Raw genomic sequence first — 15,742 nt, forward strand, 5'->3', positions numbered from 1 at the left:
ACCAGGGAGAATCACTCTGTCTCTGGAGGGGACTCGGGAGGTACCCTCGCAGTCTGCCTCTGGCTGAAGCAGGGGCCTGGGGGAAGGGCGGAGTGGCTGCGTATGGGAGTGGGAGGCCCCAGCGGAAGGTTTGGGGGCAGGATGGTGGCGGGACTGAGGCACAGGGGGAACATAAGTGAGAGGGATCCGAGGCCTTTCATCCTCCCTTCACCTGCTCATAAGCATGCAGTGTTCTCTCGTGTTTCAGTGTCATGAAGCCTGCATTGCCATCTACAGCAGCATGCACAACAAGAAACTCTCCCTTTGGATCGTGGTGTCTGTGCTCTCCATGCTCTTCTGCCTCTTAATTTATTCTCTTACAGGTAACCCCTCCCTCTCGCCTTATCCTAACCTGCTGAAACTTTTACCCGCTCCCCTCTGACCCAGAAACCACACTGCATGCCTAGGCCTTGTTGACACTGGACAATGACTTGATGTTAGACCACATGTTCGTATACAACGTGAAACATGCCACAGCACTCGGTGTGGACAAGGGCTTTCCTGATTAGCATCACCTCAGCTAATTGTGCTCAGGATGCCTTTAAATTGTTTGACTAAAGATTGCTTCAACTCTTTGTAGCTCAGCTGCCCTAGAAGGGAGTCCTTTGGCAAGGAAGTTTTATAAATTTGTCTTCCTCCCACATAAGTGATAAATACACACACAACCTATGTTAAAATAACTTTATTACCATTGCAAAGTCAAGCGTTCAGAAGCTATGAAATGCCAGAATTAAGTTTGCCTGCGCAATCATGATGCGGCCCTCTGTTGCGTCTGCATTATAATACAGTCCCCAGTGACGTAATCCCCAACTATATTTCCCACAGGACCCCAGCCTCAGTCAGGGCACTGAATGGATGGTGTTCACTTAACAGAATAGCTCCTCATTAAGTGACCACCATCCAGTCTTTCAAATCTTTTACACTCCTGCCCCCCGCCCCCCAAATCAGCCTGAGGCAGACACCCAGCATGCAACATTTGAGCCCAAATGGCTAAAGTTTTGCCAAGTTATAAACAGATTTTTATATGGGACACGTTGGGCAACCTTAATCCTATTGGGATCCAGGAAGTGGGTGGGCGGAGCCCGCCCCCTGCTAAAGGACCCCCTCTCAGCCTAAGGGGGGGATCCACGGGACCTGGAAATAGGCACTGCTACCAGCTCCAGCTATAATGAGCAATACACATTCATTTTAATAACTTTCCTCGTAGTTGGTTCCTCCTCCAAACTCCTCCCCATATGTATCACGACTGTAGCTCAATATCCCATTTAATGCATATGATCTTTGCTGCTTCTCTTGTTTCTAGGGCTTTATGGCTATTTAACCTTTGGTGCTGATGTGGCTGCTGATATTCTGATGTCATACCCAGGAAATGACGTGGTCATCATTATAGCACGGCTACTCTTTGGCATCTCCATCATTACCATCTATCCAATCGTTCTCCTGCTGGGCAGGTAAGACAGAGAGAGACTGCAGATGTGCATGGCTGTGGAGGGGCAGTGCTTAGGAATGGGCTTATGCCCACGCTGACACGGTGGTAGGTGTCAGTGATGTAGATTTCATCAAGAGAAGATTTGGAAAGGGATATTACTAATGGCAAAACGCATCCCACCTCCAAAACAGTGAATTGGTTTCAAAGTTAACGCCTTAGGCGGAGACCCAAATGTGGGTGGCTGAAAATCTGCCACCAACTGGGTATCCCTTCACAATGGTGAAGGAAGAAAGCCAGGAAAGGGCTAGTTCTGAAAGGACAATAGGCATAATAAGTGCGAAGAAGGTTCATAAAGGCAGTGGCCACCGTATGGAAGGCAGTGACAACCTCCCCACAAGGGATCGATGGGCAGGGGCTGTCTGAGATTATAAAACCGGACACCCGGGCAAGCAGCCTTGGGGAAGGGTGTGCAGGCGGATGAGCTGGCACATCAAAAGACACTAGTTGGCGGGGGGGTCTTGTGGAAGGGAAAAGGAAGGGTGTGTCTTAAGGAGCCAGATCGAGGGGAAAGTGAGATTTTTAGCAGGGAGGTATCTTCCCCTCACTGTAACAAAGCTGAGGTGAGTGTAACTCGCTGAGCCCTGTCTTGGCTCGAGCCTCTAGGTGCGTCTGTCATACAAATAGTAAGTTGTCCCAGGCCTTTGTGCAGGGGCAGAAACTTCTGGGCACATGTTGTCCCAAAAGGGACGGGGAGGTGGTGAAGCCATGGCCTCTCCCCCTGCGGAGTGTGCTGGGGAAAACAGCCTGTCCCATCCCAAAAGGTGGTGCTTTCCGTCTGCGCAGAGACGCTTGGGAAAGGGCAGCGAGTGTGCGGGAGGCATGAGTCTGTCTACACAGAACGCGTGGTCCACGCGCAACTCCCTGCTGTGGTGGAGCTGAGCTCTGCACTGCCCCCTACTGAGTGCATTGCTCAAACAACGCAATCCAGTGCAAGGAGTTCTGAGCCCAGCACAGCGCTGTATGTAACCTGGCTGTGTCTGTCTGATAGGTCTGTCCTACAGGATGTCTGCCTGAATGACAAGTGCAGGTCGCTCATGGAGCCTTATGAGCGGTGTACGAGGATTGTGCTGACGATGACGTGGATCATCGTGACGCTCGTCATTGCTCTGTTTGTCCCTGACATCAGCGAGGTGATCAGTATTATTGGTGGCATCAGCGCCGCCTTCATCTTTATCTTTCCAGGCACGTACTTGTTAACAGATGTGTGCGTATTTTAATTCAGGAGCTGAGCCTGGGAAGGGTTTGCTGCATTAGTTACTATTGAGCAGTGAGGCTGCCAAACTTCCTTCCCATGCTCTGAGCCTCTGGGGTGAAAATGCTTTTTGTGAATTAATTTCCTTTGAAAACTGGGGTGACAGAAGGGAACTGACACGGAGGCGGGGCTCCTGCTCAGATTTTTCTCTGATCAGGTGCACTGGGAGCTATGTGTGAGTTTAAAAAAATTCTCGTTGACCACTGCTCCATTTGCCCCTTTAAACAAAAAAAACCAAACCAACCCAACATCATCTCTCCCCAAGATTTCATCTGGGGGCTCTGAGCTGGAGGGGGAAAGAGGATGGGTTTTTTAAGTTTGCCTTTCTGCATGGGCCTATTCCTAGAGCAAAGAGCCTGGTTGAAAGGCTCCAGAATCCACAGACTCTTTAAAGTAGCCTTCAGATAAGAATCTCCTGCTGTGGCTGCAATCTGGCAGTTTTGGATACAAATAAATGTTCATGAATTTTGTTTGGTAACTTATCAGTGTGTCCATGAGTCAGACGTTCTGATTCTCTGCAGCCTTGCATCTTTGTGTAATCCCTTAACCTACACAGAGTAGGTGTAAAATGCAATGGAACAGGTTAAGAATGCTAGGTTTGAATATTTTTTGGGTGGGGGATTGTTCATTCTTCAGCAAAAGGGAGACTCTTCTGTTTAAAGGAATGTGTCTAGAGCTGCTTTTGCAAGGCACTCAGTAGCGTGGTGTTTCTCCATTCAGTGCTGTTTTCAGCCACCACCCTCTTGAGCAAATGTTTTGTAGGTTCCTTCGCTGAAGGTGTGAGAGGTAATTATAGCTGGAAGTGCCACTTACTTACTTTTATTTCAAACTGTCTCAGGACTGTAAATTCCCTGGTTGAAATTTTTTTTTTTTTTTACAGAATCCCTTCCTCTTTGAGCCTCTGGGCTAAAAACTCTTCACGTAAACTTGTAGGTGCCAGTTATAATGCTAACTCTGGGCCGGCATTATCAACATGGCAATTAAGATTTCAAGTGTTCCAAAATGGTGGTCATGAACTTTCTTGCAGTAATTCCAATAGAAAGTAAAATTGAAAATTTACCGGTACGGGGGGTGGGGCTTTGGGCAGAAGGGGTGGGGCTGGGGGGTCAGCCTCCCCCAGCCAGCCCTTCCACATGCCCTGGGCTCCAGTGGAGATTTAAAGGGCCTGAGGCTCTGGCCGCTGCTGCCACAGCAGCGACTGGAGCCCTGGGCCCTTTTAAATCGTCAGCCCCGGGGTAGCTGCTCCTTTTGCCCCCCTCCCCCACTCCCAACCCGTTGGCAGCCTTGCGGGGTGGGAGGGCAAAGGGGGCAGTGAGGGTAAAGCGCCGGGGCAGCGCTTTAAAGTAAGGCTGCAGGGGCCGGTCCCGACAGCCACGTTTTACCGGTATGCCGTACTGGCCCGCACCACCTTACTTTCACCCCTGCCAGTAGTCATCGGAGGGGTACAAGCTTAGTGGAAAATGGAGTCACTGGAGAAATCTTCCTCTCCGTGTATGTAGGGGAAGGGGGAGATCAGGAGGAAGACCTGATCAGGTTGCCCACGTATTGAGAACATTTCAAAAACAAATGTAATTCCAGAGCAATGTGTGTGGCTGCAGAACAATGGCCTGTGTGAATTTCCAAAGATGGTCTGATCCTAGCAGCACCTTGTAATCTACACACTTTCTGTTTGGTGGGATGCAATGTAGGTGGAGGTAGATGTGAAATATAATAGATGCTCCTTTCTGTGGGCAAAGAGAAAAACAGAACAAAAAAGACCGTTCCTTCCTTACCCTTCCCCATTTACATTACTTCAATGCTCCGTCATATTTCCATACCTCTCGTAGTTGTCACAGGTTATAGAAGTGACAAAGGCCCGGATGTTTAGGCGTTGCAATGCTGAGCAAAGCAATGCCTACATACCTCTCAAAATCTGAGCCATCGTCATTTTTTTCCTAAGTAAAATGAATCCACGTGAATGATTTTATGTAACAACCCTCTAAATGTAGCTGGGTATCATACAAAAGTAACCACTAGAAGTGAGGTCACATGCCGGCAGAGCAGAAGCCACAACAGAAAATGATGGAAATCCCACTAAACTTCTGAAAATGGGGGGAAAAGTCTTAAGTTCAGGCATCCAAGGGATATAGCTGACTTTATCCATACGTGTTCCAATAGAGCTGTAGTGCTGATCGGCAATGCACAACCAAACTAATGCAAGATCTTGGCAATTAAACACATTAATGTGTGGTTCTGTCTAAAATTGCCACTGCCTTCTTATGGATAGTGGGAGGAATATTTGGGAACGTGTTTAAATGACATATCATGTATGGTTTGATTTGCAGGGCTATGCCTAGTATGTGCAATGGAAATGGAACCCATCGAACCAAGAAAAAAGTAAGCTTCCATATATCATGTTGGGCTGGATATATGCATATAAATATTATGAGACCTTCCTAGTGCACTATATGTATAAGCCTGTGTAAGTGGAGCTGTCCCTAATGATCAGTTCAAAAACGTGGCAGGGTCCCTCCATTTCTATCTTCATCTCCCACACATCAGAAGTGCCCATGAAAACTTAACATAGAATGATTGTGTCGGTTTTCCTTTCTCAACTCCACTGCAAGGCTCTTGCAGTCTCAAAATGTGACATCAAATAACAGATTTAGAGGGACATAATCATAGCAGTTAAAGCCAAAAGGATGAGTGTGTATAAATCTGTTAGTCTTTAAGGTGCCACCGGACTCCTTGTTGTTTTTATAAATATACAGTAATTCTCCCTTCCTGCTGAGAACCCAAACAGCATTATGTTGAGAGAGAGGGGACAGACAGTCTACTTTCACTGCCTAAGCTGTGTAAAGTGCAAAAAGAGTTTTGAAACCATTTGAATGGTAAGAAATTCGATCTTAAATGTTTCAGTTTGTAAGCTGAAGTGTTTGTAGAGCTCGATGAGCGATTAGTGAATAATTTGACAAATTAGGCAAATGTCGTTGGTTCTCCTCTTTAAATTCTGTACTCACAGGGTTTGGTTTCTTTTTAACCAGACTCTTCACTATGTGGTGTGCAACTGGTCACCTAAGCCACGTGGTGGTGGTGGTTCTGCTTCGTGAGCAATGGAAGAGCTGCCCACATGGCCATAGGGACATATTTGTTTGCTCATGAGACCCTTTTCTGCAATCTTATTTTTAAAAAAAATCCCTGTGTAAACATGGCAAATAAGGGTCACGAATACAGTCAAAGTGGACATGTGGTTTGTATTGGAATGAATACATGTTCACCCGGCTCTAGCTGTTAGTAAGGAATTTTGATGTATTTTTTTCTCTGCATTGTGCACTAAATGCCTTAATTCATCAGGCCCAGAGGGCTGGAAAACAGGCAGATTAATTTCCAATTTATGAGCAAGCAGGCAGGTTTTCTGTTTTTGGATTTGATCAATGCTTATTCTACAGTGCTGACAGCCTAAGCTTCTACCATGCATCTTTCAGTCAGCCCACCACCTAAATGCAGATCAAGTCACTTAAAATAGTAAGGGCCCGATTCTGTCACCTTCACCCTTGTAAGTACTTTAAAATTTCAGTGGGTTTATTTCTCCTATTCTTACATGTGAGACGGAGGCACGTTAACTGACACTGGTGGAGCTACTTGCATGGTATGGTCTTAGTCAACGCAAGCAAGGGTGACAGAACTGAGCCCTTCAGCCCAGATCCTCCAAGATATTTAACTCCCATTGAAATCAACAGGAGTTAGGTGCCTAAATACCTTTGAGACTCCGTGACTGAATCTGGCAACAGCAGCCCCCTTGCGTGGCAGCCTGCACAGCCTTTGCTTTGAGCTTTGGCACTTGGCCTGCAGTCATCTGTTACCTGGCAACGCAACCAGAAGCAGTAACTGCTGTTGCTTGATTATAACTTGCCCTTTTCACTGTGCTGGAGTCTGCTTTCTCCGCAAGTCCTCTTGGTTCTTCCCAGGATTCTTTGCCTGAAATAATGCTGCCCCACGAGCTGGTTTCCATGTTGTAACCATTTGTGCTTCTGGCCAAAGAGGGCTGGATGCAATTCCCTCCTGAGCTCATTTCAGGAATGTCCAAAGCCCAGCGGTAATTATGAACTACCCCATGCTGGCCTGTCATTTTTTAATGGGCTTTGGCAGGGTGCAATGGAGGGTTTGTGAGACAGGAGTTGGCTTTAAGAAGAGGCTGGAGAGGAATCAGTTTGTTTACCCCGGTGCAGCTGCCTGGTGGGTTTAGACCTAAGACTCCCACTTCTGATGCTGGAGGTCATGGGTTCAGGTCTCTCAGCTATGATGGGGGAAGTGAATGGGCCTGTAGACAGAGCCAGCACAAGTCACATTTAAGCCCTAAGCAAATTAAATGGTGAATAAGCAGAGCCTTGGGTCTCTTTTGTGAATTTCATCCTTAAAGACTGGTTACGTAAGTCAAGACACAACCGAATTCACAAGTATCTTTCAATGTAAGTTTCTTAAACTGAATTTTGCATTTCACTATAGCTCAGATGGACAGGGACAGTCCTTCTCACCTGAAGAGAGTTGTCAGATTATCGTTTCTCCTGCCTTGCAATGAACAAACCACTCACTCAACTGACCGCTTCTGTGGGCTTATTTTCAGACAGTATCTTGGAGTCTCGTAGCTTTACCCAAACATCCTTCTCTTCCAAAGAAAATATTCATAACTACCCTGAAAGCAAACTAGGATGTTTTTAAAGCATCTACAAGTGAGGGTCTTTCAGTGTCCAGCTCCTCTTTATTACTCATGTAGTGTTGTGATGGAATTTATTTGACTGAAGTCTGGAAGGTTTTTACTTTGGTCAGGAAGATGGACCCTTGGGCTAAGAAAAAATAGCAAAGCGAGTTTAATGCAATGGTGTAGCCATACTGACAAAGTGAGGAAACAGGAGCAAAAGGAAAGTTTCTTTATTCTGCAGCGGGGCCCACGTTTCTGTGTAGTAGAGGCTGCATTGACAATTTTTGGTAAGTGAGAGCCCTGCAACTCTTTTGTACCAAATGGGATGCTTTTCTCTTAGAAGTATGGTTTGACTCTGCATAAATGAGGTGAGGAGTCCATGTTCTTTTGTCTCTCCTTGGCAACTAGCGCTCGTTTCCCTGGCAGAAGTTCTAGCTCAGACCTGAAAGTCAAGCTGGGTTCTTTCTGATGTGTGCATCAGTACTGACATTTTGACTACAGCCACTCAACAGTCTCTCATTACACAGGAAGAAACTGAACCCAGCTCATCCCCTGAAAGGGTGTGGGCTCTAAAGGGAAAAGAGTGATTGTTTGTTTGAGCTGCTGTCTCTGCGTTCCCCCAACAAGGGTTGTCTTTTCTCATAACTGCTGTTTAGTAGAGAGGGGCAGAAATTACAGGGCCCAGCACCTTGCTGCTCCAGGAGAACCTTACACTGGGGCTGGAAGGACAGAGAAATGGGGGTCAGGCTTAATTAACTTGTAGTAGGCACCTATACACTTCTCCCCCCCCCCCCCCCTTCCAACCAGCTGACGAGGTGTCATTGGGCAACATTCCTCCTCTCAGTAAAATACGGAGTGAAGGCTGCACCACCATGAGTTAGCTCTGTATGAAGAACAGTACAGTTAGGGGACCAGTGGTAGTTTGTGTTTTTTAAACCTAAGATCTCAATGAACAAAAGTTGATTTCTCATTTTGGCAATGTCCAGGGGAAGAGTTGTATTCATGGTAACATTTCTCTTTAAATCAGCCTTCCCCTGGGAGACTAGGCAATGATTTAGAGTTCCATTGTGCTGTTCTTCTATTTTCTAGGTTCTGTTTGATTGCTTGGGGTGTCATCTCCATCCTCTGTGGAGCTTTTGTCTTTGGTCAGAGCACAACCACTGCTGTCATGGAGCTGGTCTACAAAGTCTAGCTGCTTACAGGTACCCAGCAGCCTTCAGCAAGTTGCACGTAATTTGGTGCAACCTACAGGCAGCTGTGCTTGCAAAGACCAATGCATCTTATTGGAGGACAGCATGGTTTCCAAATGACTGATGGGTGTTTCTCAGCCTTTCCCTGTTTACGTTCACTTTAAAAGAGATTTATTTACACAGTCTCTCCTGTTTGCTAAATGACGAGCATTACCATGCAGCAGGGTGCCTGTCAAACATCACAGTGATGCTCTAAGATCATTGTACCTCCTCACACCTTTATATATTCTTCCCTTTTGATGGTACATGGTTTCCTTTCATCAGAGCAACCCCCAAGTATCAGCCACTGGAGGAGAAAGGTCAATCCAAGGTGTCCCTGATACTCCCCTCTTCAAACTATGGTCTGTTATTGTCGTCTCAAATTCCAGCTTTCCCAATGGGTTATACCCTTCCCCTTGTGTTGCCCTTATTACACACCCTGTTCAAGGCAATAACTAGACACCCCTTTACAGCAGAATGGATGAGAGTGTACATTCTGGAAAAAGGGCAAATCTTTGAAATATCCTGTTTTGTACTTTACAGATCATACCAGTATTGCTAGAATAGAGACAGAAGGTCCATTACCAGAGTTAGACTTGTACAAGTATTAGAACTTGCAAGTTCAACACCTAGATCCTTTGTGCACATGTCTACACAGCAGCTCGAGAGGCGAGGGCAGCACCTAGGCTCCTGGGGCTTCACTGCTATTGTTACTTGAGCAAGCTTGGACCTATCTGTACAGCTGCAGTTACCCCTCTGATGGCAGCGTAGACCTTCCCTCACTGTGGCATCTCACCTTCAATACAAGGAGACTGGAGTTCCCACTACGTAGAACAGGGATTTTGTGCATAACTGCCCCTTATTTTCCACCTACCCTTGAATTATTTTGATGTGTTTTTCATTACAAGTTCACAAAACTATTTCCATTCGGTTTCCCTGTTGAAGAGCAAGGAGCGATTTAGAATAAAACCACCACCATTTCCCACTTACATTTTATTTGGTCTCTGTATTATCTAACTGTACATATCCTAATATTAAATTTCCTACAGTGTACGATGGGTTTAGAGCCCGATGATATCAAACATACAGCTAGAATAATATCAAATGGTACATTCAAAGTGAAGAAATAAGCAAGCCTGCATCCCAAAGACTAGTCTCCCCTGCTTCTGTCCCTATTAGAAACAAATACAAAATGCACCAAACTTAGTAAAGGAACAGATTGCTACTTTCTACAGCCAGAAGGCATCTCTAGTACATCAAGGCTTATTTAGCATGCATTGGTGTTAATGTGAAGGAAACTAATTATGGAATCAAGAGGTAGGACTGGGGAGGGAAGGAGAAAGGCAAGTGGTTCTTTTCAGCAGCCTATAAAGGAGAAACCTGATGAACAAATTAAAAAGGTGACCCCTTTGTATCTAGTTCTAAGGCAGTGGCAGAATGTCTCCTTCTCTCTAGGAGTAAGGCCTGTTATGCTATGCAGCGGTGAACGAGTGAAACCTCAGGGAGAACTCTTACAGCATAGTCCTGCCCCTGCTATAAATTATTTTCTTCCAAAACTACTGGACAAAGAAACTAACACCAGTGCTGATATTTAGACTCCTTAATGGAGGTGACCTGCTGCTGGCCCCTCTCAGACAGCATCCTACATGAGATGGGGCTCGAGTATGAGCCTGTCGCTATCAGGCCCTACGTGCTGGCAGGCAGGTTTGACCATTCTGGCCAAACTGTTCTATCAGCCTCACTTTACTGAGGCACAGGAAGGATAAGCAACTTGCCCACTGTCACAGAGCAAGTCTGGGACAGAGCCAAGACTAAACCCATGAATCCCTGCAACTGCGGGCAGGAGACTGGCAGACTCTGCTCCATCCCAAGCTTTAAGGGGAGCGTTTAGGAGCTATGACAGTGGGTGGGGTGGTTATGTTTTTTCCTTCACTTCAAACACCTAGCAAATACATTGCTGACATTCTTGGTTAGTAGTGAACTCAAAAGACATCACCTGTAACAAAGGCATTAGAAAAGACAGGAGTTTAGTCCTCTGCAAAGGGGGAGAGAATTCACTGGACAGAAAAGGCAAGAGAGCCTGGAAGTGCAACGGGTCACCTTGCTGCTTGACTCCGCGCCGGCCGAGGACTCAATCTCTGTTCAGAGTGCACCAGGCAGCTGCAAGAGAACAACCAGTCAAGGCAGGAGCTCAGTCTCCTCCCCCGGCACCCCACGCAGCTTTGTGCGGGCAATGGCTAACCCTCCCTGGGGTGGTGCGGCAGGAGGAGGCTGTGTCAGAGCTGGACTGCTCACTGTAGCACAAATGGGAAGAACTTGCTCTCTGCCTGCAAAACAAATCACTCAAGGGCAGGTATCTTGTCACACAGCTAAAAGGATAGGCACAGTGGGTGAAATCCTGTACTGGTAACACATGTGTAAAGCGGGAGCCCCCTCACTCAGATCGATCTGAATTTATGACTGTGAGACTGAGGGCAGAATTTGGCTGTTTACAGGTGTACTGAAAAATGAATTGTTTAAGTAATTAAACGCTGCATGTTGCTAGCACCATCCATTAGACCCCTCAGTACTTTGCAAGCTAATTAAACGTCACAGCCCCTGTGAAAGGGGTAAGTAGTTATTAGCTGCAGGGGCAAACTGAGGCACACAATGGATAAGGCCTTGTCTTCATTCACAAGTTGTGTTGCTTTAACTATAGTGGTTAAAGTGGTACAACCCTTTTTGTGTGGATGTGTGTTATACTGGTACAGCTTATTCCCATAGGGGACGAAGGACCTTCATACGGCACAGCTGCATCCATGGTAGGCGGTGTTGCTCTATTGGGTTTTTTTAAAAATCACATTCTTAACCAACCAAGTTACACCAGCAAAAAAACTGTGTGTGTGGACCAGACTTCCAGTCCTGGGGCTTTTATAAATCAGCTGCTGAGCTTCTTTGTTCAGCAGTGAGAAATGTGGACTCATTTTGTCTTGCCGTGAGTTGCCTACAAATAGTTACCCTGGAAAGTGAAAAACTCCTGCCATATACAAGCAAAAAATCCACAATGACTGAGCAGTCCCACTTTAAACACACAGTGTTTTATGCTGCTCTCATGGAGGAGTAACCTCTGTGCGAAGACCACAATGGGCCTCATTCTCCAGTGTGTTATACTTGGTGCAGTCATTTACACGGAGGGGGGGGCCAAGTGCTACCATCATTTGGGCTGGGTAGCATTTTATACCCAGTGTAGGCTTAAATGACTCCAGAGGGTATCCGGTCATGAAGAATCAGGCCCTCAGGGTGTGTGGATGGTGAGTTGTGGCACTGCACACTGTTTCAATGCCTGCAGCTTAATGTATTTAAAAATATAACCCCTGGAATCTTAACAGTCTTGTCCTGCAGGACAAAGTACCGCTCAATGGCATGTACTGGGCAGGGCAGGGCATGTGCAGACTGGTTCGCTTTAAGGCTTCAGGACAGCTTTTTAGCTCGGGCACAGAGCTCACCAGTAATTCAACCGAGAGCCTGCTGCTTAGTCCCTTGAGGCCTTTCAGCCTTCTGCCTGAAATGGCTGAAGCAGGAGCGTTTGCATCCAAGTCCCTTCAGGGATTAAGAGCCTTTGACTGCCGTTGCCCTTACCTGGCACAGACACACTGGAAACTGCTTCAGGCTGAGTCAGTGTGTCCACTTTAACATGCTGGAACCCTTTACAGGGAGCACTCTGCAGGTGTCTGAAACAAAGTTTGAGAAATGGTTAATCCTGACCTATAAACTCTCATGTGTTAGACTGCTGTATTGGGGTTGCCCATTGCTACCGGGAATTGCAATCAGGAATGACTCATGGGGAGCAAGAAAGACTTGGACGTTTGCAGGGCGATACGCAGTTGCAGTTTGCCTGCCTGCTTGCTATATCAGGGTCCCACTATATGCAGAATTGTAGGGATTTTCATGTCCATTTCCAGTAATCCCTAGTGTTTGCTCCTTCTTTATCTTATCAGGCTCACTTTTAATCATTCTGTATATCAACAGAATTGGTCTTGTGGTATGCAGATGTGTTCATACACAATGAACATCACATGGTAGGTTTGTAGCTCTTTCACCCAGCTCTCCAGGAAGGAAGGAAGAAATGAAGAAGTAGAGAGGAGAGCACATGTCTGGAAAATTGCAGGGGCTGATCAGTGAGGCTGAAAGGGTTGGGATCTTAACTGGGGCATTAGATCCTGGAAAACATGCTACAGTCTGAGTGGGGAGAGACACTGGGCTAATTAATATGATTTAGAAGATACGTTCATTTCATGTGGGTGTTGGTTAATTAGAGCCCATTAACAATAAATAGGAAGCTAAATCCATGCCAAAATATTCACACGGGTGTTTAAAATTAGACCCTTACATGCCATATTTAGGCACCTCAATAAAAGCAGCAGCTTTGCAGAGATGTGGAGCACCTGCAGCTCCGTTTGGAGCCTGGTCTCTCATTTCGGCTAGTTGATCATTGGTTTTGCCTCTGTAGTAGAGCTAGCCCAGGCCCTCCAAATTTGGACCCCAGGGTGTGTGCTGGGTGGGGTTCTGCTTGGGTTACTAGCCTATGCTGCAGCATCCAAACTCCAGTTTGGAGCACACTAGGTCAAGCAGAGTATCTGTCTCCCGGGGCTGGCGCACACCCTCCCTGCTGCAGTGCAGACACAGCCCCCCTCTGTACTCAGACTGGCTCTTCCCCAACCTCCCAGCTGCAGCCATGGCCAGACTTTAAAACATTTGTCTCTCTTTTCCAGGCACTCATTTAATTCTGTGCTTATTGTATTGTTTCTCACTTTTTGTAGCCACCCCCCGCCCCCAACCTGCTGTCACCTTTGTTTCCCTCCCTGCCACTTCCCCTGCTCCTCCCCTCACTTTCCCTGCCCCCCCACCCACATTGGTCTCCCTGTGTCACACCTCCACCCCATCCCTGGTTTTGCTTCAGCGCCTGCTGTTCAAACTGCCCCCCTCCCCAGGCAGCAAAGGACTTTTGGCCACTCTCACGCTAGCTCACACCAAGTACTGGGGCAGGGCCTGCCTCTGCTGAAAGCCCATGTCACCAAAGCCAGCTCCATGGGGCCATACCAGGTCCACAGGAGCTGGCGCAGATTAATGCTCACAGTGGTTCCACTCACGTTAGCATGGAAAACAGGACTGAGGCAGTGCTTGCCCGGGGGCTGAATCTGGCCTCTCTTTACACTGCACAGCAACTCTTGTGATGCTTTGGCTAACGTCGCCCTCTACTGGACAAACTCTTTCATTCAAAAGCTCTAATTGCAATGGCTGACTCAAAGGGTCCTTTAAGTTCAGCAGTGCTGTGGGCACTGGAAAAAGCCAATGCAGCCTTAATGTTTCCCCCACCTCCCCCTAGCTGACACATGCTTGACGGGTGTGTGTGTGTGTACACATGGGGGAGGGGGCCTCAAAGTCCTGTCAAGCACCCTGAGAATCCACCATTGCCTATAATTCCGCTCACTGACCTTCCTTCCAGCCTAGTGTGCTTCCGTCCACAGCTATTACTCTAGATCCAGCATCAGCGGGAGGGCTTACAGGAAAGTGCTAGTATATCAGCCAGAATTAACTTGGGGTATTATATTAATGAGTTATAGAAGATTAGGGTTGGAAGAGACCTCAGGAGGGGTCTATCCAACCCCCTGCTCAAAGCAGGACCAACCCCAACTAACTCATCCCAGCAAGGGCTTTGTCACACCGGGCCTTAAAAACCTCTAAGGATGGAGATTCCACCACCTCCAGAGGTAACCCATTCCAGGGCTTCACCACCCTCCTAGTGAAATAGTGTTTCCTAATATCCAGCCTAGACCTCCCCCACTGCAACTTGAGACCATCACTCCTTGTTCTGTCATCTGTCACCACTGAGAACAGACAAGTTCCATCCTCTTTGGAACCCCCCTTCAGGTAGTTGAAGGCTGCTATCAAATCCCCCCTCACTCTTCTTTTCTGCAGACTATATAAGCCCAGTTCCCTCAGCCTCTCCTCGTAAGTCATGTGCCCCAGCCCCCCTAATTATTTTTGTTGCCCTCTGCTGGACTCGCTCCAATTTGTCCACATCCTTTCTGTAGTGGGGGACCCCAAACTGGATGCAACACTCCAAATGTGGCCTCACCAGTGCCGAATAGAAGGGAATCATCACCTCCCTCGATCTGCTGGCAATGCTCCTACTTATACAGCCCAATATGCCGTTAACCTTCTTGGCAACAAGGGCACACTGCTGACTCATATCCAGTTTCTCGTCCACTGTAATCCCCAGGTCCTTTTCTGCAGAACTGCCACTTAGCCACTCGGTCCCCAGCCTGTAGCGGTGCATGGGATTCTTCCTTCCTAAGTGCAGGACTCTGCACTTGTCCTTTTTGAACCTCATCAGATTTCTTTTGGCCCAATATTCCAATTTGTCTACGTCACTCTGAAACCTTTCCCTACCCTCCAGTGTATCTACCTCTCCCCCCAGCTTAGTGTCATCCACAAAATTGCTGAGGGTGCAATTAATCCCATCATGCAGATCGCTAATGAATATGTTGAACAAAACTGGCCCCAGGACCGACCCTGGGGCACTCCGCTTGATACCGCCTGCCAACTAGACATTGAGCCATTGATCGCTACTTGTTGAGCTTGACAATCTAGCCAGCTTTCTATCCACCTTATAGTTCATTCATCCAATCCATACTTCTTTAACTTGCTGGCAAGAATACTGTGGGAGACTGTATCAAAAGCTTTGCTAAAGTCAAGGTATATCATGTCCACTGCTTTCCTCATATCCACAGAGCCAGTTATCTCATCAATCAGGTTGGTCACGCATAACTTGCCCTTGGTGAATCCATGTTGACTGTTCCTGATCACCTTCCTCTCCTCCAAGTGCTTCAAAATGGATCCTGGAGGACCTGCTCCATGATTTTTCTGGGGACTGAGGTGAGGCTGACCAATCTGTAGTTCCCTGGATTCTCCTTCTTCCCTTTTTAAAAGATGGGCACTATATTTGCCTTTTTCCAATTGTCCGGGACCTCCCTTGATCGCCAGGAGTTTTCAAAGATAATGGCCAATAGCTC

At 47.1% G+C, this 15,742-nt stretch overlaps 2 protein-coding genes across 14 annotated transcripts in view; one reads left to right on the forward strand and one right to left on the reverse strand.

Moving 5' to 3' along the window:
• Window positions 1–15,742, forward strand: part of SLC38A8 (solute carrier family 38 member 8) — a 48,385-nt gene that overhangs the window by 26,661 nt on the left and 5,982 nt on the right. The window contains exons 9-13 of one of the 4 annotated variants that reach the window (XM_037877454.2): window positions 248–362; window positions 1,343–1,490; window positions 2,517–2,710; window positions 5,105–5,156; window positions 8,548–11,007. In XM_037877454.2, coding sequence (XP_037733382.1) covers window positions 248–362; window positions 1,343–1,490; window positions 2,517–2,710; window positions 5,105–5,156; window positions 8,548–8,650 — 612 coding nt within the window. In that variant the 3' untranslated portion in view covers window positions 8,651–11,007. Of the gene's footprint in view, window positions 1–247; window positions 363–1,342; window positions 1,491–2,516; window positions 2,711–5,104; window positions 5,157–7,265; window positions 11,008–15,742 lie in introns of those variants that run through there. The other 3 variants (XM_043526523.1, XM_043526522.1, XM_037877452.2) reach the window with 3 other exon arrangements.
• The window catches only part of NECAB2 (N-terminal EF-hand calcium binding protein 2), a 378,861-nt gene continuing 372,784 nt past the window's right edge, over window positions 9,666–15,742 (reverse strand). For 9 of the 10 annotated variants that reach the window (XM_043526524.1, XM_037877468.2, XM_043526527.1 and 6 more), the window contains 2 exons: window positions 12,306–12,397; window positions 9,666–10,847 (listed from right to left, as the gene is read on the reverse strand). In XM_043526524.1, coding sequence (XP_043382459.1) covers window positions 10,819–10,847; window positions 12,306–12,397 — 121 coding nt within the window. In that variant the 3' untranslated portion in view covers window positions 9,666–10,818. Of the gene's footprint in view, window positions 10,848–12,305; window positions 12,398–15,109; window positions 15,121–15,237; window positions 15,243–15,742 lie in introns of those variants that run through there. The other variant, XM_043526525.1, reaches the window with a different exon arrangement.

This window comes from Chelonia mydas, chromosome 12 (genome assembly GCF_015237465.2).
Source record: "Chelonia mydas isolate rCheMyd1 chromosome 12, rCheMyd1.pri.v2, whole genome shotgun sequence".
NCBI classification, from domain to species: Eukaryota; Metazoa; Chordata; order Testudines; family Cheloniidae; genus Chelonia; species Chelonia mydas.